Source organism: Periophthalmus magnuspinnatus, chromosome 14, assembly GCF_009829125.3.
Source record: "Periophthalmus magnuspinnatus isolate fPerMag1 chromosome 14, fPerMag1.2.pri, whole genome shotgun sequence".
NCBI classification, from domain to species: Eukaryota; Metazoa; Chordata; class Actinopteri; order Gobiiformes; family Gobiidae; genus Periophthalmus; species Periophthalmus magnuspinnatus.
Genome location: NC_047139.1, coordinates 27,500,252 through 27,520,941, shown reverse-complemented (window position 1 = coordinate 27,520,941; position 20,690 = coordinate 27,500,252). Strand labels below are relative to the sequence as shown.

Below are 20,690 nucleotides of genomic sequence, written 5' to 3'. Positions count from 1 at the left end.
GTTGTTTTTTTACTGTCTGGGAAATTAAATGTTTTCTAGTACAATAAGCTATTTGTTGTTATCTGCTGTTTGGTGGGACATAAAAGACACGTTTAAGTGTTATTTTCCAGTGCTGAGATGCTATGTACCATGGGACAGGTGATCTTTCTAGGTGACAAATTAATGAAGCAAGGTGTCCATGTATCATGTCCTATGGGACAGATGTGAAACAAGCTGAGACCTGTGTCATACACTGATGCACAAAAACACATTACTACTGTTACAAAATGACAAAGATAATTTAATCTTTTAAACAACCTTATATTCCACAAACATCTGAACTAACTTAGGGTGCACTATGTAACTTTTGTGGTTGCTTCTTTTGCCTGTATATTTTCCATAATATGGAATGTATCCATTTTCTATTTATTGAATTGTTATTGCTATAGCAGCACCTGCTTTCTTCCATATTTAATGCCATATTTTGAAATATTTTAGACAGAGTGATAACATCTCAAAGGAAACAAGCAGGTGGAACTCTTCCCTAGCAAAATTAAAGCATATACCTTTTAAATGAAAACTTGGTAAGTATTACATAAAGACCATTAATGACATTGTTGATTTTCAACATTCATTCAACAAGAGTAAAAGGGTAGTTGCTGAATAGTGCAAGTGAATAAGTTACTCAATCTGTCCCAGGCCACTGTTGGATCTACAGTTTAGGATTTGGAACAAACTACAAGTGTAAAAAGTGCTTAACAGGCACACTACATCAAAGGTACACTCCCAGAGGTGCGAAGGCTGAAACTTCAGTCATTGGTCCAACGCATGTGCTATTGTGGCTGAACTGCAGTAATCCTATGAGCCAAGATACCCAAACCCTATAGAAGCTAACTTGGACCACACACCCCCTCCACTGAAAGGTCCCCCTCCTGCGACCCGAATCCTGTATCCTGAGAGCTGCTGCTGTCTGTTGGAGACGAAGCCCCTGTTTTAGGCCCAGGTTTGGCAAGACTCTCCTTGGAGACATTCTCTGAGATGTGTTCAAACTTTCGGCCTTTCATCCATTTGGGCTCTGCATTCTTGTTTTGAGCTTCAAAGACTTTAAATCGGTTTACAAGCTGTTTGGTGCCAGTCTGTTCTTTATTTGTTTCTTTTTGGTGATCAGTGTTTTCATGGGATGTTTGCTTCTCTTCTTCCTGGATGTCCTCAGCCTTGATCACATGACTTGTCCCTGCGGTGGTCTCCTCTTTAGATTCCTGATCAGTATTTTCATTTTTCTCAATGTGGCTGGGCTTGTTCTGGTCTTTATTTTCTCTACCTCTTCCTTCCTCCATCTTCACCACTTCACACTCTGTTGTCTTTGATTCCCTGGCTTCAACTGGTCTCATGCCTAACTCTTTTTCTTTGTCCCCGTTGTCTTGATGCAGCACAACCTTGAGAGAGGCAGCTTTATCATCTTGTCTACTGTTGAAACCTCGGAAGTTGTTCTTGGCACCGATTATATATTTTCCAAGGAAAGAGGAACCATCTTTTGAACAGGCATCACTAACAGTGTGTCCGTCGTCTATCAGTAGCTGTTGCACTACCTTCATGTCAGTGTGTAACCTGCCCACTGCTTTGCTCAGCTCAGTGATACGATTCCCAATGTCTGAAAAATATATGTACTTTAATCCAGTTTTTCAAATAAAATTTGTTCTTTAATGGATTGCCTGACAAGTTATCTTTTTTGTCATTTTTTGTATTGTCTTCTGTTACAGGAGCAACAGATGTAATTTAGCACCTTTGCTAGAATCTTAGCACTAACTTTTACAGATATTCATCTTCTTCTATCCTACTTTTTTCTATTTTTGAAATGCCATGTTCTATATAAATTCTATTTAAAATGAACGACAAACATTAAAACATCTATTAAAATTAGTTAATTGATACTCAATTAACTAATCGATTACAAAGTCTATCATAGAGGATACAAAATGCTATATATTTGTTTAAATGTGTTTGTTGTTTTTGTTTAACCTTAAGTTGGTTATTAAGATGTGTTTATTTTTCTATATTTACCTTTTCTTTTTGCCTCCTCAAACTCTCTCCGTGCTGATTCAATGTACCGTTGCACCAGTGCCCCAATCACCTGCTGTCTGTACGGTAGCTGCCCGTCGTCTGAGCTCTTATCATTAGTCTAATGAGACAAAAAGTGACAGAATAAATGACACTAATTTGACATCAATGTGCATTAAGTAAACAAAACATGTACTTACAATTGAGGTAATTGGGGGATATCTGCTGCTGGGATTACATGTGCAGCAGCAGCAAAGTCGCCGGAAGAGTCCTCTGAAGAAACAAATAAACAATATGTATATGTGTGTTTGAATGTAAATTGGAAGAAGTTAGTTTTTATGGGTGGACCTAAGAATGTAGAAGACAGCTTTAGGTGACGGGATGATATTGAAGGGAACAGGCATAGTTAGGCCCTCTCTGAAATAGCTAAGGTACAGCTTTGACCTGGCAAACTTCCACTCCACGTCAGCATCATCCTGTGGACATGTTTCACAAATCAGTGACAAATGTAGAATTATTCAAATTAAATATGAACAAAAGTCAATTTAACACTCTTACCTCAATTTTCTGGAAGGAGTTGGTGATCATAGCAATCAGCATGTTGAGGAGTACGATAACAATGACAAGTGTAAAGATGCCATAGAGAATTCTCCCGACATACTCTGCCAACACAAACTGAGGCATGTCCACATAGTCCTGGTTGGCCACTCCGAACATGGTCCAGAACAGGAAGTGAAATGTCTCATTAAACCTGAAAAATATCATCAATCAATATCAATCATAATAGTAACAAAAGAAACATGCTTTTTAGTCTATTTTTGGCAACAAGTTACATACTGTTGATTTAAATATTACTCTTACAAATCCTATGAGATTGTTTTGGTCTATGGGTCATTGGGTCTTGCAACATAAATTGCACCTAAAGTCTACCTGCTTTGCCTGCTAAAAGGTCTATCTTTACCTGCCCAGATGTGGAGAGATGACATATGGTACATAAACGTTATTGATGCCACAGAGGAAAGCAGTTCCAATGATCATCAGTATAAACATAAATCTGAAAAAGAGACAGCAATATACATTATGCATTTTCATTTTCACATGTAATTACAAACATACTAACTACACGTGAGACAGTTTTAGAAGATTCTTGCATTACCTCATCATATCATCGATCATTTTGCCAATAGAGATCTGTAATGTTCCTAGAGATTCATGGGCTGGCAGGATGTAAGCCAGTCGAGTGAAGCTGAGCATGCTGGTGACTGCAAACAGCACCTCTGCGATCAGCTGTGGGTCCTCCTGGTGCCAGTCATCCCGCACTGCAACATGTTTATATAGAAATACACAGATTTGAGCCATAAGGCAATATATTTTACACTTCACTGTGATTGGTTAAATCCACCATCACCAACCATCACTCACTCCAGAGCATGAAAGAGGCTGGCAAATAGGAGGAGTGGGTGGGAAAAGGGTCTGTGTGTCTGAGCCTTGGGGAGCATTAAACAGAAAAGCACTGAATCACAATATAACATTCTGTCTAAATAGGAACATCATGGTTCAATTTCATATCGTCCACCTCAACAATAAAGCAAAAAAACAAACATTGACAGGTGAACGGCATAAAACTGATTGTGTTATCTTTATGGCACCTGTTAGCAGATGGGATATAATATAAAAGGTTGAGAGTTTATTCCGTCCTAAAAAGGTGGATATGCACAGACTAAGACTAGGTCAGAGTATCTCCAAAACAGGTAAGAAAACAAGCTGACCAGTTTGGGTGAAGTAGATGCATTCATCTGATTTGCTGTGGTCATGACAGAGGAAGTATCCTTTGAGCATAATGACGACACGCAGCGCAAATGAAGCCAGGTACATACTGAGCACCATCATGTCCAGGCAGTTCCACCAGTCCAGGAAGTAACTACGCAGGCCTTCAATCCATACCTCCTTACACTCATACCAGAAAAATCCTGGAAGATCAAAATTTATAATAACAAGCCATGATTATTAAGAGGTACTATAATGGTGATAGCTGTGGGAGAGATAACATACCCACCACCCACACCATGTGGAAAGAACTGTGCAGAATGTTTTGCTGCCTGGAGGCAAACTTGTCTCTGTACATTTCCATAGTTATAGATTCCCCAAGCAACGTGATGAGGAACCACAGATAGGACGCAGAGTGCAGGAGGAACTTGATGACGGGGATCTTGAGTATTTTTCCACCCTGTTTGAACAAGTCATGCAAATGGTAAGGGATAAAACAAAACAATTTTACAGACTTTTTTATCATTCACCACATCTCCTTTTTCATAAGTGCCACCAATGAATCTATCTACCAGCAATACCGTATTCTAGACTGTTTGTTTTATGTATGTTATTTATAACATGTACAAAGTAAGAAGACCTCAGTGGTTAATTTCAATGCAGAATATGTTTAATATGAAGTCTAAACATAATCCCAGGAATATTAAAATAGTTTGGTACCACTTTATAATAACTACACCTTAATTAGCCTTATTAAAGCATGAACATTCATAATGAGCAAATAATTTATTAAGAATGATTCAGGCTTAGTAACTACCTATCTAAGGGGTTAAGAGTTAGGGTTTCAATAAAGTAGTCACTAAGCCTGAATCATTCTCAATAAACTATTTGTTCATTATGAATTAAGTCTTTGTTCATGTCCATTTATTAAGACTATTAAAAGTGTAGTTACTATAAAGTGTTAACCTAGTTAATTAACTTTGAAAAGAACCTTAGACTTTGGTGCAATCCAGTAAACGAGGCAGAGGAAGGGCATTGTGAGGAAGATCCCCACAGAAACAAATAGTTTCCAGGCAGTTCTGCTGCCTCTCCAGCCCGCCAGGTGCCCACACCAGATCGACGATAGCACCTGCTGACAGATCGGATGGGCCACAAACTGCACAGAAATGGGCAAGAATACTTTGTTTGTCTTTTGACTCCTCATGATGAGTTGTTTAATTTTAAAACTTAATTTTATCTAAAAACAAAAAACCAAAACTTTTAAACAAACAAACAAACAAAAAAAGGAATCAGGGAAGTTTTGGTTTCCTGCTTGACTATAATTACCTGTTTCTGGTTATAGTTGACAGCGAGTCGGAGGCGGGACAAGTTGGGTATTCCCTCCTCAAAGGCCTGTTCATCCAGAGCATCAGGGCTCTCATCCCCACAGCTGTTCAGGATGGTGCTCACCTCACTCTGGTTTCGACACATTCCCAATAACTCCACAGCAAACTCCTGGCAAAGCTCCTCCAGGCTGAGGTACTGAGGCTGCACAGATCATCACAATCATCATCCCTTTAATAATCTCACCTCACACTGGACTACATGCAGGCCTGGCTGCCATGTCAGCTGTGACTGTGTCTTCTCTGGTGCAATGTGGAAAAGGCCCCATACATCAAAATGTGGAAAAGTAATATATTATTATTTTTTTGTTGAATTACAATAAATAAATAAATAAATCTCGTGTATTAAATATGGACGCGGACACTAGACAAACCTTAAACTCAGGCTCTTTTTGGGAGAGCATGCGCAGTTCTTTGCTGAGGCTGAAGGCGCTCAGCATGGCGTCGTCTGAGGTGATGGACAGGTAAGCCCGGCTGGCGATGCCGCGGTACGTGTTGATCCGGGACAGGGAGAACTTGAGCAGGTCGTACTGACGCCCGTTCCGACACTCCAGACACGCGCAGGAGATTTTATGCGGCCAGGGGATGCCGTGGCCCTTCTGTGTCAGCATGGTCACTATGTCATACAGGTCCTTCTGACAGGCCAGGGTCAGAGGGGTCACTCCAGGGGCAAACTGAGAGTTGTCAATGGAGCGGTCAAATATGGCTTGGGAGAAGGAGCGCACGTCCATCTTGTTTCCCTTCTCCTGGTCCAGACGGTCCAAGAGACGCTTCACCACTCTGGGCTGGTTGGTGTCCACTGCCACAAGCAGCGCCTCGTGGATTTGTCTAAAGTCAAACTTTACCCCCTGCAGAAGCGCGTCCATGGCGTCCTCGTTGCCCAGGCGGATGGACAGGTTCAGCGCCTCTCTCCAAAGGCGGTCCTCGGACTCGTCCAGCTGGCGGATGATCCCGTCCCCGGTCTTCAGGAGGCCGCACAGCAGCTCGATCTTCCCCTCCTGGATCGCACTGAGCAGCTCCGGGGGGAAGCGCATCTTCTTGTTCATGATCTCGCGCCATTGCTCTGGCTACAGCAGCAAAAACAGATACAGCATGAAGACTGGATCAAAGAAACCTTATTTGGCCAACTAAAGAGAAATTTCAACAACGCAACGCAAAGTTCACGCAGTTAGGAATAATAATAAATAACACAATAAATAAAAAAATTTAAATAGGCCTATTTCAATCTAACAATTTAACTGTGACAGGCCTATGCACTGCAGGTCAAAGTATTTGAAGGACATGTAGCCTATATCGTCTTTAAGGGAATACAGAATACAACTGAAAATAAAAAGTTTCTAAATGGGTTTCAAAGATTGGGCATAAAATTGAATATATCAAAAGAACTTACTGTGAGATCCTCCATTCTTTCAAATGAGAATTATTCAAACTCCTGCAGGAATAAAATCCAAATCATTCTCAGAAACGGTGAGAAAATAAACGCATCTTACATTTGGAGCTGCTATGATGAAGATGATAGGAGTGAAGCACACTCCTTCACTGAGGGGACAAGTGAGCTCTGCTGTCCTGTGATCATGTGCCACCAGCTGACTACATGCTTTCTCCACACACAAAGTCAATAACACATTTGAATCCCCCATAGGCCTGTAGTGTCATGCTTGGCTGGGACCAAACCACACTGTTGCTTTATTCAGTAGAATGATGTGCCTCCTCCCCATTGGAAACAGTGGCTTGGGATAATTAAGTCAGCTGTTACTGAAAAGGCAGCAGCTGTCCTCCACTCCCACAGGACGGTTCAGGGCAGGGGAAAACATGGAGCTGCAACACGCCTGCCCTGTCCAACTTCCACCAATAAGTATCTCAAATTAATTAGATTAGCAATATTTTATCATTTATATCAATAATTTTCATTCAACTAAATGTTATTCTGTTACACCACATAAGATGTTTTTGTTTTTTTTTGTTGAAAATTAAGATTAAATGGATTGTTTTTCATTTCATGCAAGAAATTATGGTGAGACATGTACTTGGCATGGTAGACTGAATTAAAATGCATAATAGGAATAACAAGTAAGGATGAATGTTATATTTCTATAGTTGAAAAAGAAAAACAAACCTTTTGTGTAATTATCACATACAGACTGATATACTGCAAGTATTATTTTATGTTTTATGTAATTTATATTAGGCTAAAATAATAATGTTCATAGATTGAAATGTCATTTTAAGTTAAAACTTCAATTATCAGTAAAACAATTAGGTGCTTCAAATATGAATAATACTTTTGTGCACCTTAATATTATAATTATCACAATAAAACACACTGGAAGTTCCAATGAGGTTCATTTGTAGTAGTATTCTAATCTGAACAAACAGCCACAACTTTTTTCAATCAGTAATGTAACGGAGTTTTATATTAAATCCAACATATAACAAAATAATCAGGAAATAATGCACACAAAACTGTGATAGGTATTGAGGAACAGTGGTTGAGTGGAATTCTGTTTCATATGGCACAAAAATGTACTTGTTTGCAAAACAAGTCATAAAATACTGTCTAAGTAGTGATCTCTTTTGTGAAATAACAAAATCCCTAATTCAAAAATACTACATTTAAAAGCTACTCAAAAGTACAATATAAACACATTAAAATCAAAATAATTGTTTCATTATTTAGCACTGTATCTGAAGATGTGTCCAGATAATTATATACCACCCCTTGTGACAGCTATTATCAGTACTTCCTGTCGTCAGTACAGTTCACACAATAGGCTCAACAGCCTCAAGACATCAGCTAATGCACATGTGAAGATGACATTAGGAAAAGTTAGTATTATTATTATTGTAAAAATAATCAAAGTGGCCTAAGAGTGCCATGGACTTGAACAGATTGTTTGTAATTGTTATTTTTTCCAGGCGCTAGATTTTTAAGCCAACTATTTTAGTGAATTAACACAATTTTAGCATATAATTTAAAATATGTTTTAAACATCTAAGAAAATTCAAAATGACAAATGAACATGACATGATTCTCAATGAACATTCCTTTGTCATTGTTTTATAACACTATTATGAAATATGATCATTGTCACTCCCACATGCAGATCACTTTAAAACTGAAAATTTAACTCCTAAAATTAAATATGAACCAAAGTCTAGTTGTGCATGTGTCAGACAGGTTAGTCTTTTTTTGATTCAGCATCCTCCTTCATCTTCTGCTCCTGCATTCGGCTTCGGGTGGAGCCTAAAGAAAATAGTGTAGATCATAGTTATATCCAAGAAGCTACAATAAAAACACTACCTAAATAGTATTACTGTAAAATATACATAAGTGAATTAAAACTTACTCATCTCTGCAAGTTTCTGAATCAGGGTGGAGTCTCCACTAGATTTGCTGCAATCAAGAAAAATAAAGTGCAATTGACTAAAATGCAAATGAATGGATTTGAGAGTTACAGATGTATTTCTACAAACCTGCCATCAGCTTCATCTTGACCATCAACATCGAAGCGGAGCCTCTTCAAAGGTTTAAGACTAGGTCCGAGATCCAGAGTCCTTTTGTAAGAGCGATCACTGCTGTTCACCATTTGGTTTATCTTTTGGAAGCGGTTTGACAACTGCACAAAGAACAAAAATAAAATAAAATCAAGTGGTCTTTACCTTAACAGGCATATTTCATGTTTTCATGTTTTGCTACGCACCCCAAACGATTCACCAATGGATACCAGCATTCTGCAGGGACAAACATAAATATGTAAATATAGTTCTGTCATGGATGTTGTGAAAAGATTTTGTAATAAAAACCTGGAGCGTGGCGTCATGATGCCAGGAGACATGCGCGTGCTCTTTAGTGGGGAGATGTACACGTTGTTGCTTCCCGGGACTCGGAGAGGAGAGTTTGGGAAATGGTATGGACTACGAGGGATTTGTGGGATTGGAGAAAGAGTTGGAGGCTGATGGGAAAGAAGGGACATTTAATTATACAGAAATATTTGAATATTTTCAATGAAATTATATTATTGCTCACCCTGGGGGATGCATACTGTAGGATGTTTGTTTTGAGCCTCTGCATAAAGACCTGGTTGTAGAAGACAATGATGGAGTCGTAGTTTCCTTCAGAGATCAGCACTTGCTTGAAGGTCTACCACAGAAAAAAAAAATGCAAGTTATACATTTTATAGCACAATATAAAACCTCATTAAGTTAAAGATGAGATTACCTCTTGCTTGGTGTTTGGCATGTTCTTGTATGCTGTAACAATAGTCTTGAAACGCAAATCTACACTTTTCACTTTGGCGATGGCATACATGGCTGACATCATCAACTGTAAACAAAAAAGAATTTTACAATTTACAATGGTATGGATAAAGATACATTTTTTTCATTCAAGGATTAGTTCTGGGCCACAAAAATGCCATAAGCTACAAAATATAAATTCCTTTTATTTTATTCTACATACAATCTGTACATATGTGCCTTATTCAACACAAGTCTCCATTTTAATTATTTTGTAATTTTTATTAAATTTACATCCATTTTTGGCTCTTTGTTATTTTATTGTAATGTGTGAGCTATTGTGTCTAGGTAATCTCCCTTATGAATCAATAAAGTCTAAAATATACTGGAAATAACTCTGTATTGTTCTAAAGCCAGCAAATATAACAGTTAACCTACAATTTACACTGAAACAAGACACTCCTGCTATGCAGCTTTCTGTCCTTGGTGTACCCATAAGTGACAGTTTGACTATGTGACATAAAAAACAGGTAAAACAAACGTCTTTAGAGCATTTTTGATAAATATTTTGGGTGACAAATAAGTTACCTGGTCAAGATGGCGGTTCCTCATGAGCTCATACTCATGCTGGAGTGTGTGCTGGAACAGGGTCCAAATGATGGGCTCCAGTTCAGGGTGATAAGAAAGCAGGTAGGAGCAGAGCATCTTCAGACGGGTGTAGGCCAGACGGTACACTGAATTAAAATTACACAAATAGTTAAATATAATTAAAAAATTATTGTATAATGTAAATACACATTTTTGTCTTAAAGTACATTTTTTGTAGAAGAGACTGAGAGAGTTGGACTTTGCGTGTCGACTTGGTTGAGCTGCGACTTGAGTGGGGGTGAGTGCAATGGCAGGGGCCTGGGAGCTGAGGGTGGCAGGGGATTCAGGAGGTAAGACCCGAATACCCGGGCGCAAAGGAGACAGATATCTATAGAAAGAAAACATTTTAATTTGTGGCTGTAACAAGAAAGTAGTGACATGTGTAAAAGATAATCTGTTAAAAAGAGGCTGAGGAACAGGTTTGGTTGTCTTCAAATGACACTACTAAGCAGAGGTGGGTAGTACTTGAGTCACTTTTTCATAACATTTTAGACCTGGTTAAGCAATATATTTTACTTTCAAACAATACAATACTTGTGTAAAAGAACTATGAGCAAGTTGAAAAGTGTGAAAACCTTGTGGTGACAATATTAAATAATTTGAATATTTGTGTTTCTTGCACCACTCCTTCAGATAAGATCTAGTTTCACATTTTTGTGGCATATCTTTATAATAATATAATATAATAATATAATAATAAATAATATTATTTAAATCATTTCTTAACACATACCTTCTACCTCTACTTGAGGACAGTTTTTGTCTACTCTGCCCACCTCTGTTTCTTAGTGTTGATATTGCAGAATGTTAGAGCTAGTTAGCTTGACTCTGAGCACTCACAGGTCAGCTGCTGTGTGGTTGTGCTGCAGTGGTTGGTTGAGGTTGGCTGGAGTCTCTACTGGTGTCTCTGCTGCATCGGCCTCCTGCTCAAGCTTCAGAAGGTCAAATAGCGGGGAGCCCTGAAAACACAATATTTATTTCACTCATCAGGAATCACACAGGTAGTATATGGCTCATTTATCTCTATTGCAATTTCAGTTTCCCATTAATTCTGGGGAGGCTATGGTGGGACAGTAAAATTAATTTGTGTATAAATGTCACATAAAATTTTTAAACACTCCTTTAGACAAAATGTGATTTGTCCAGGTGTTTTTAAAGTAACCTTTATTAATGGGAAACACTGAAATTTATCAAACCAATGAAAATTACACACAAATATCTGACCAACTGAGAAGATGTGATACCGGACAGAGATCTAGGAAATCACTTGTCTAGAACAATTAGAGGTTGCACATTTTGTTGACACAAGAGCACACTCTTCTGTCCAAGATCTGTAACTGAAAAAAACAAACCCAAAAACAATCAGTTGGAAGACAACTCTTATTTGTTTTATAATGAATGTATCCATTGTTGTTCAGTGTAAACTATAGGCACTTTAAAACCACATTTGCCTCAAAGCATGGCCTAAAGCACAAAACCACACTTGAGCTATTTTTTTTGTCCACAGACCTATTGGAAGTAGTTTCCACACAGCAGCTGCAGGCACAGACTTGTTGCATGTCACATATTACCACACCCTGCTCTGGACTGACACATCTCAAAAGCAAAAGTCTGTGTCTCACCACACAGTATACAATGACGTAAAGGAATTTAACTCTTTATTACCAATCAAAGATGTTACAATGATTATCACATTGTGAATCTAATCTGTTTCGGATCCATGTAATCTGTGTTTTATGTGTGGAACAATAAAAAAGTCAAAAAGGGATGACAATGCTCATTATGTATACCTTAAAATAAGGTATACATAATGAGCATTAACTAGCATGAATTTATTGAGTGCAATTAGGGCTGTCGCAGTAACTGCAATATTGCAATATCTCTGAATCACACCGTACACGTGAAATGCGATCACCATGGCCATGGTGATCGCATTTCACATTTTAATGAAGATCCACGAACCTTTGCCACAGCCCAATGTACAATATGCAAACTTAGTCCTCCTTCTGTTTTTTTTTTTTTTTTATTGTGGTGTAGTGGAGTTTGAACTGTCAAAGCTCCACCCTCCCTTCAGGCCTTGATAGTCTAGCAAGTTCTTTGGTTGAAGCATTTGGGCAAGAGGTGATTCAACACACAGTGGCAGAGCAGTGCACTATAGATCAACTTCACTTGGATTGGTTTGGCTGGATCAGCAGGACCGCACAATAAGTTGTTGAGGAATCAGCATTTTTGAAAACAGGCAGGAAAAAAAAAATACCTCAGGACAATTTACTTCTCAAATTTGGATTAAAGAAAAGAGAACTTCAACAGGCTCTGGATACTTGTACAACTGGAAGAGGTTGTTTTTGCCAAACCATTTCAACATGTCTGGTATGCAAATTTCAAACTGCCAGTAACACATTTGATTATTTTTTCATTTTTTGAATAATAACAGACTGTAAACATGTATAACCACTCCATAGCGATTTTCAACTTCAGTGCTGTGGGTAGCACGGGTGCCCCATGTAACAGAAGCGATGAGTTTAAGTACCCTCTGTACAGTGCAGTGTTCAGTGTGGTGTTTGTGATCGGACTTCTCTTTAACGCTGTGTCTATGTATATTTTTGCTTGTACTCTGAAACTGAGAAATGAAACTACTACATACATGATGAACTTGGTGGTGTCGGATTCTCTCTTTGTTCTCAGTCTACCTTTTCGAATTGTCTACTTTGTGAAGAGGGAGTGGATTTTTGGCCCAGTGCTTTGTAAGATTTCTGTGGCTTTATTCTACACAAACATGTACGGGAGCATCCTCTTTCTAACCTGCATCAGTATAGACCGCTTCCTGGCCCTTGTGTATCCCTTTCGCTCTCAAACCATTCGCACAAAGCGCAATGCCAAACTAGCTTGCTTAACTGTGTGGACAATAATACTGTCTGGAGGCATAGCTGTTGGCTATCAACTGAAAACAACATCCCTCAAAAATATCAATTCTTCCACCTACTATTGCTTCGAGAACTACTCCAGAGACCAGTGGAGGTCAGAGCTGTCCAAAGTGGTGATGTTTATAGAAACTGTGGGTTTTATCATCCCACTTCTGCTCAATGTGTTCTGTTCGGCCATGGTGCTACGGACATTAAAAAGCCCCCAGACAATCAGCCGTGGAGGGAACCTCAACAAAGCTAAAGTTTTAAGGATGATCATTGTCCATATTGTAATTTTCTGCTTCTGTTTCATTCCTTACAACGTAAACCTCATATTTTACGCCATGGTTCGCTCCAAGGTCCTCAAAGGGTGCAACGCTGAGTTTGTGGTCCGAACAATCTACCCCATCGCCCTGTGTATAGCTGTCACCAACTGCTGCTTTGATCCAGTCATTTACTACTTCACTTCAGAGAGCATTCAGAGCTCCATCAAACGCAAGTCCACTAAATGGCAAAATGGGACAAAGCTTTTTGACAGACTGCAGTTAGACAGCTCCAGAAACAGTCCCATCTCAACCCCCAAATCTCTCAATCTAAGACCAACTCTATCAAAACTGTGCGACGAGTCTGCCAATAATTCAGACAAAGACATTTAGGAATAATGAAGAATGCAAACCCATAAGCCACACTTTGAACTCTTAAAACAAAAGGCCAAATAAGTTTGGTTTGATTCACTGTAATGTTATATTTGATGCCCTGTGTGAGTTTGTACAGGAAATTACAACTTTGTTCGACTATGAACCAGTATTAAATTAGTTTAAATGTACTGTAGCTTTTTTTGTGTGATCGCAGAATTGAAAAGATTTTTTTTCTGATTGTAAGCACTTTGTAGCATAAAGGATATATTTTGTTTAATAAAATCACTTATAAATACTATATTCTATAGTATTTTAGCATTTACAGTTCTATACCTCAGAGGTTTTAACTGAGTTTGATAAAGCCTACGCCACAGAAGAGCAGCCTGGCCAGTTATGTGCTACAAGACTGAGCGCTACTACATTCCTGGTGAGGCTGTAGCCCGAGGGTCCTCACTGACATGAGCAGATTAACAGCAAATTGTGAAACAAGAGACCTGCAACGACATGTCTCACCACTGGATTGTACCAGAACAGAGCAAACTCTACAAACTCAGACCAGCAAATTGGCACATGTTCAGCCAAAAATAACCAGTGTGTACATCTCACAGCAATATGCCTATGTGATTTCAGAAAACTATCACTTCATAATGTAATCTGCAGCCCAATTGTATAAAAAATACCAATTGTTTCTGTTATGGTTGTGACAGATGAGCATGTAATTAAAAGGTTGCCATAAATAAAAATGTACATTTTCAATGTATTTGTAGAGATTTCAGTTCCCACAAAGTGATGGAGGAGGCTATGGTCCAATTGGACCAGAACATCTCGCCCCTCTGGCACTGGACTCATGACTTCACATTGTAGTATCTATTTGTACTGCTACTTTTGCACAGTTGTTCTCTGCATATTGTATATTTATCTATATTTAAGTTAATAAGTTAATTTTATTTTTAATCCCTTATTTTAACACATTTTATGTTACTACTCATTATTTTACGTTTCATCCACCCTCCCCAAACCCAGACTAAAATGGTCATCATTAAAGACACTGTAGTAGCATAAAGGTAGAAGCAGGTGATGTGTTCTTACACACCTTTTGGCAGAAAAGAGTTTAGAGGAGAGTGATGGTCAATATGTAACAGAGTGACCAGGTGGGAGGAGACAACTTGGAGCACCTGTTTATCTCCTCTGACTCTTTCAGTTCTTGGCTGCTCCCCTGATGTTACAGCCTGAGGTGAGTCATGGGATTAATACCATCATGATTCATGTTTTTCTACTAACCAGAAAATTCAGATTTACTTTATAATAGGGGATATTTCAAATATCATTAATATTTAAATTATTAGCTCAAAACACAGGCACTTGCAGAATAGTTTAGTTATAAACGTCTTTTGCATCTATATCAAATACGTAATGATTTTGGTGCAGTGTTTTAATGTTTCCTTTTTTTCTAACAAAATCTAAAACTAACAGCTCTTAATTAAGGCTTAAATTTAATCTCCGATGTTTACCTGTTTTATGAAAATCTTTTATAGACAGCCTGTGTTTGTCCCACATAACTCATTAGCTCGTTGCTCGTCATTAGTTGATTCATGTCCCCTCGACATATAGACTCAAGTTTTATAGCTCATGAAATTCTTATTTGCCGCAGGTGTAACTGTTCTGACAGAGGCAACCCAACTCCACTGAACTCATTCCCCTTGTTCAGAGTGTGGCAGCATCAGGGCTTTGATATAAATATGGACCAGTGGAACAGGAGTCTAGAGCCACTCAAACCCTATGCACCTCTTTTCAACTGCACAGTGAACACAGCATACCGCTACATCTTCTATCAGGTGTCCTACAGCATAATTTTTCTGGTCGGATTGGTGACCAACACTCTGGCTTTAAGCAGATTGTGTCAGCAATCTCATAAAAAACTCAACAGCACTGCCATCTACATAATCAGCTTATCTGTAGCAGACATGTTTTTTGTCATGTCACTACCTCTGAGAATCTACTACTACCATCAAAAGGCACAGTCCCTTTCAGTCAGGGCTCTATGGACACCTGGAGCCACCTACTGCCAGCTCACCTTCACCATCAAATATATCAGTCTGTATGGGAGTATATTCTTCCTAGTGTGCATCGCGGTGGACCGTTACTTCGCAGTGGTCCACCCCTTGAGCTCCTCAGTGCAGCGGAGGCGTGTGGCACAGCTGCTGAGCTCAGTGCTGTGGAGCCTGGTGTTAGGACTCAGTCTGGGCCTGCTCTTTCTGCGTTCCGCTGCCTCTCACCAACACGAGCCCTGTCTGCTGGACCCCAGCTCTGCACAGCATCGCACCATCATCCTGGTGGCCCTAGGGCTGGTGCAGGGAAGCTTTGTGCTGCCCACACTTCTCTTACTCTTCAGTTACTGTAGAGTTTTGGCAGTGCTGCGTCAGCCGCGGCACCACTCCCACAGTCTACGCCGTAAGCACACACTTACCATCATCTACTGGGTCCTGGGCGTGTTTCTGTTTTGTTTTGGCCCATATCATATCAACCTGTTGGGCTACACACTTACTCATGTTGGACTTCTGCCCAGCTGTGCTCTAGCCAAAGTAACTAAAGCTCTGCACCCAGTGGTGCTTTCAGTGGCCAGCTCAAACTGCTGCCTAAATCCTCTCATCTATTACTTCTCCCGAAGTCTGGTGCACCGAGAACCATCATCCGGAGGGAGTGGCAGCAAATGATCCACAACACCGCAACAATCAACTGGATTTAAGTGCTCATCAGTTACGGATTTTTTTTAATATACATAACTTAATCCTAATTAGTAGTTTTAACTGAACCAAATTACTAAATGATCCAATCACTTTTCACCTGTTGGATTAGATACCTTTTTGTTGTTCACATAAATCATATCGTAAATGAAATCACAGTACTGACCATGACCCATGCAATCTTCTCCATGATGAGGTTTTCACAGGTCTCCAGGTGTTTGACAATGTCTTTGCTCAGAGTGGGCTCGGCTTTGATGAAACTCTCGATCACTTTGTAAAAGTCAAAAGCTGCAAGTTCAAAGACGTCCAGGATCCAGGGGAAGCACAGGTTACTTTCAGATGACTCGCTACCATTTCCTCCAGACTTAAAACTGCTCTCTAATCAATGACACAACAAACAATAATCAAGATTATGGCATTACATACTACAGCAGGCTAAAACATTGTATATATACACTAGCATCAAAAACATTACCCACCTCCATATGTCGCCATGACAACCTCCAGAGCACAGGCCAGAAGAGATGTGTGAAATTTTGAATCATTGAGCAATTTACTGTGAGGAAAATAACATGGAAGCTAAATACATACTTTAAAATGATCAGTTGATATTACTTACAATAATGTGGCAAAAAGCATACCTGAAATTCTGCACGGAGAGTCTTTTCTCTTCCTAAATATTAAAAATATTGTATTGTTTAATTGAAAAAGTACAATTTAAATGTTTACATTTTTGAAACCATTCTTACCGATTTCAGCATTGCCTCCATCACTTTATAATACAGTCTGACACCAAGGGTGTATCTCTAATAAAAAAAACAATCTTTTAGTCAAAATATCCATGTACTGTAACTTGTCAATCAACCATCTTTTTATATTACTTGTTTCCCAGTAGAAATGAAGCGTGGACCAACAGCCTGGCTGAATCTCTGGCTAAAGGTCTGCCCAAGAGTTTCTAGTCGTTTCAGTACATTTTGTGTGGGATCTACAGTACAATTCTGAACAGAAACACTTAAAGTTAATTTAAGTGTAAATTTACTACAACTATATTTATATTGTGGTGTTAAGAGACATACTTTAAAATATGTATTCAGATTTGTAGAGGGCTTATCTCCATTGGAGACCAGATCACCTCTGAGTTGTTGAATAGATGTCATTGCTGCCCTAAGTACAAAAACAAATCAACAAATCAAAAGCGTGTTCATTTACATGCAGGTTGGACCTGAATAAACTGACCTGATTGGTGTTTGTGGAATAATGCGGACAGCATCGTCTTCCTGCAAGTTCTTCTGTGGCGTTTTTTCTACTTGTGTTCTGTAATTTAAAACTATGTCAAATGCAACCACCACATTCACTGAAAAAGACAAAGACTAAATTACATTTCAATTTTAGGAGCAAAAATGGTCTCGTCTCCATCCAAAAACAGTCGGGCATCAAAGTCCCTCTCTTTGAGGTAGTGTTCTTCATATTGCTGATTCAGAATCTTAACCTGATAAATAAAAACATACATGTTGCATTTAATTAGTTTTTAGTTTAGTGCATTTGGAGTTTATGATGACAGTAACATCCAGTCATAGCCATTTTATTACCAGTGAATATACACCCTGACAGAGTACACATTTTTCTGACACCATGGATATCATATTCAACACACACCAACCTATATGTAACAGGAAGCAGCTGCATAAGCTTTACAAGCCTTTTCTGACAGAGGAAGAAAGAGGATGGGGTGGGGGAGGGCCTGTATAACAGCAATTTAGATTAGTGGCACTCACCTGAGGTAAATCTATAGATTTCAACAGATGCAATGACTCCAAGAAGGCAGTGAAACTTGTCTGATACACGTTCTTCACCTGTAACAATAAATGCAAAATTAGAAGACTGTACCATAAAGAAATATGACTGGTGTAAAATAAGAGTCCACAGCCAGACCTCTTCAGCATTGCATTCATTCTCTTTGCTTAAAGTCTCCAGTAGCCGCACATCCAGCTCTGGTTCAGGGGGTCGCGCTTTGGCTTTGTTTTGGCTTCGACGAGATGTTCGTGTTGGAGGACTCTGGACTGTGATCACTGATTCTATGAGAAGAAACATCAATTGTAGTTAGTAAAATAGTAGCTTTAAATTTCCAAGTCAGTATTTTGACTTATGAATACTATTTGGATGCAATAGTTTTAGCAACACTTTTACACATTAGAATTTAGAATTTTGCAAAAAGCTCCTCAGCCTCAAAATTAAGCTTACTGTAAAGAGGTTGCACAAGGTCTGCAGGACATCGCTTAATAAAATATTCCATTACACAAAGAAGCAACTGGAAAGATATGACCAAGTCGTCCTCCATCTGCAAAGCTTTTCCTTTGAACAGAACAAGTGTAATTTTATACATGTAATAACATAACAACAGAGTGGAACAATTTTTACTGCTCAGACAAAGTGACAGATTTATTATTAGTTGAAAGTACCTTTGGCCAGGAGAAATAGGGTCCAGCAGTTTCGTGAAAGCTCTTGGTTTCTAAAGAATAAAAAAAACATGTTCATTCAGATAATAAATATTGCTCTAATTTTGTTAAATATTTAAGTAAAAAATCAACTTACCCCTCATTCGAGCCCAAAACAAATATTTTCTTACATGTTCTGAAACAAAACATTTAACTTTTAAGCTTTTAAGTCACACCACAAATCAGACTGAACAGCAAATATTTAAATCTTCTTACTTTTCAAACCTCTGATAAAGAGCCAGTGTCACATCATACTTCTTCTCCAGTCTCATTACAGCTGCATTAACTTTTGTACTGATAGTATCCAGATTCACATCAAGTTTTCTCACCAGACCCAGAAACCCTTTGACACTGCAGATAAAAAGATATGCAGTGTGAAACTGAATGACAGGCTGTTGTTTTTTTTTTTACAGTCATTTCACATTTGTCTAATACCTCAATTAAACTTTTGGACAGACATTGGATTAAAAAATTGGCTCAACATAATATGAATTATTGCTATTGGCATTCTCCCCAAAAATATTGAGGTATTCATTTTTGTCAGTATCGCCCTTTCACTGCCCATCGTTATGACCATACTTCATATTGACTGCCTTGAGAAGCTGTGTTAAGGTGAAACATGCTGTGTCCATGTCTGTAATCGTCACAAAAAGACAAGCTCCCCACAGCTTTGCACGGCCCTCCTGGAAGAAAATGAGTACATTAAATTTCAATTGAACAAAACAAGAGCATACAGATTAAATAAGACACATACCAACACTTCATTCACCGTTTCCTGGACAGTTTTCCAAAGTTTCCAGGTCTGCTCACACACCAGGTCTGACACATGAAGGTTCTTACAGAAGATGACAAACTCTGTGTCTTTATCCCGGTGTCTGGGGACAGAAGGCAACAGAGGACAGAGGTCAGAGGGTAAGGTACAGCGACCCCACAACAATGAGATGCTTTGTTATCAAAAGAGAAACAATAAGGCGCTTTGTTACCAAGGGAGAAATATGCTGTTATGAGGCGTAATACCCGTGCGATAGAATAATAGGCAAGGCAAGTTTATTTGTACAGCACAATTCGTACACAAGGTAAGTGCTGTACGGAATAAGAAATATATTAAAATCACAACATAACAAATAAAAACATTGCAGAATAAAAACCTTTCAGTCATATGCACAGCTAAACAACTGTTTTGACCCTGGATTTAAACAATGTCAAAGTAGAGGCCTATCTTACATCTTCAGGAAGACTGAAATGCTGATATAATGCTAATATGGTGTATTAGAACTATAAGTCCGTGACCACTGATTGTGCTTGGGTTCTGTAGTGAAAAGAAACTTTTAAAGCAGAAGACGGCTAGTTAGCAAGAAAGTGAAGTAACAGCAAATGTAGGCGTCGCTTCTGGTCCATGTAGGCATTTAACTAGCATACAATTCAACACGGACACACGTAACAAATCTATAAACCTATAACTTACTTTTTCAAAGATAAAACTGGGCTTTCCTTCTTGTCCGATTGAGATCCACCTTCAGCACCAGGCTTGATGAGGTCTTTCTGTGTACCAGAGTTGCGCTTTTTGGGTGGCATCGTCAAAAAATGTTATCTTTAATAGTAAATAATTAAAACATCACAATAAAGCCGTAAAAATAAGACGATAACAAAGTGTAAAGCACAATACACGAGTTCTGTGGCAACAATACAACACAATCCAATCCACTTCCTCAATCCGTCCGTGAGGAGCGCTTGTTTTGTGTCACGGGATTCGCGGTTGTATTTGTAAATTATAAAATATATAAGGATTAAACTCTTTTTGAAAAACTGTTAGCATTTCGTTAATTGCCTTAACTCAGTT

The 20,690-nt window shown here is 38.7% G+C and overlaps 3 protein-coding genes across 3 annotated transcripts; 1 reads left to right on the top strand and 2 right to left on the bottom strand.

The window, feature by feature from the left end:
- Positions 1-811: 811 nt before the first annotated feature.
- Positions 812-6,678, bottom strand: LOC117381146 (short transient receptor potential channel 2-like). Its single transcript, XM_033978030.2, has 13 exons — positions 6,577-6,678; positions 5,561-6,253; positions 5,131-5,331; positions 4,796-4,960; positions 4,090-4,264; positions 3,807-4,007; positions 3,194-3,356; positions 2,999-3,091; positions 2,596-2,788; positions 2,386-2,513; positions 2,238-2,310; positions 2,041-2,158; positions 812-1,630 (listed from the first exon to the last, which is right to left on the bottom strand). The coding sequence occupies exons 1-13, from the start codon at positions 6,589-6,591 to the stop codon at positions 870-872; spliced, it is 2,979 nt and encodes a 992-aa protein (XP_033833921.1). The 5' UTR covers positions 6,592-6,678; the 3' UTR covers positions 812-869.
- A 902-nt stretch (positions 6,679-7,580) lies between these two features.
- Positions 7,581-20,572, bottom strand: rb1 (retinoblastoma 1). The gene is made up of 27 exons (XM_033978034.2): positions 20,316-20,572; positions 19,605-19,725; positions 19,430-19,533; positions 19,067-19,201; positions 18,948-18,986; positions 18,815-18,864; positions 18,597-18,707; positions 18,288-18,430; positions 18,131-18,208; positions 17,735-17,844; positions 17,592-17,669; positions 17,432-17,519; positions 17,237-17,353; positions 17,105-17,161; positions 16,997-17,028; positions 16,835-16,911; positions 16,522-16,733; positions 10,911-11,029; positions 10,238-10,398; positions 10,011-10,156; positions 9,406-9,510; positions 9,214-9,327; positions 8,991-9,139; positions 8,888-8,918; positions 8,661-8,803; positions 8,534-8,580; positions 7,581-8,430 (listed from the first exon to the last, which is right to left on the bottom strand). The coding sequence occupies exons 1-27, from the start codon at positions 20,423-20,425 to the stop codon at positions 8,366-8,368; spliced, it is 2,742 nt and encodes a 913-aa protein (XP_033833925.1). The 5' UTR covers positions 20,426-20,572; the 3' UTR covers positions 7,581-8,365.
- LOC117381148 (lysophosphatidic acid receptor 6-like) lies at positions 12,269-13,779 on the top strand. The gene has a single exon (XM_033978032.2). It carries the CDS (start codon positions 12,514-12,516, stop codon positions 13,627-13,629), a length of 1,116 nt encoding a protein of 371 aa, XP_033833923.1. The 5' UTR covers positions 12,269-12,513; the 3' UTR covers positions 13,630-13,779.
- Positions 20,573-20,690: the final 118 nt, after the last annotated feature.

What these genes read in the sequence shown, in the direction of transcription:
- rb1 (XM_033978034.2), bottom strand. Translation starts at nt 20,425, where the DNA reads ATGCCACCCAAAAAGCGCAACTCTGGTACACAGAAAGACCTCATCAAG. An exon ending in CCTATTTCTCCTGGCCAAAG is followed by an intron (nt 18,708 to 18,814) that starts GTACTTTCAACT and finishes TTCTGTTCAAAG; the next exon opens with GAAAAGCTTTGCAGATGGAG. An exon ending in AATCTATAGATTTACCTCAG is followed by an intron (nt 17,845 to 18,130) that starts GTGAGTGCCACT and finishes TTTATTTATCAG; the next exon opens with GTTAAGATTCTGAATCAGCA.
- LOC117381148 (XM_033978032.2), top strand. Translation starts at nt 12,514, where the DNA reads ATGTATAACCACTCCATAGCGATTTTCAACTTCAGTGCTGTGGGTAGC.
- LOC117381146 (XM_033978030.2), bottom strand. An exon ending in CCACATGGTGTGGGTGGTGG is followed by an intron (nt 4,008 to 4,089) that starts GTATGTTATCTC and finishes TTGATCTTCCAG; the next exon opens with GATTTTTCTGGTATGAGTGT. An exon ending in ATGATCGATGATATGATGAG is followed by an intron (nt 3,092 to 3,193) that starts GTAATGCAAGAA and finishes TCTCTTTTTCAG; the next exon opens with ATTTATGTTTATACTGATGA.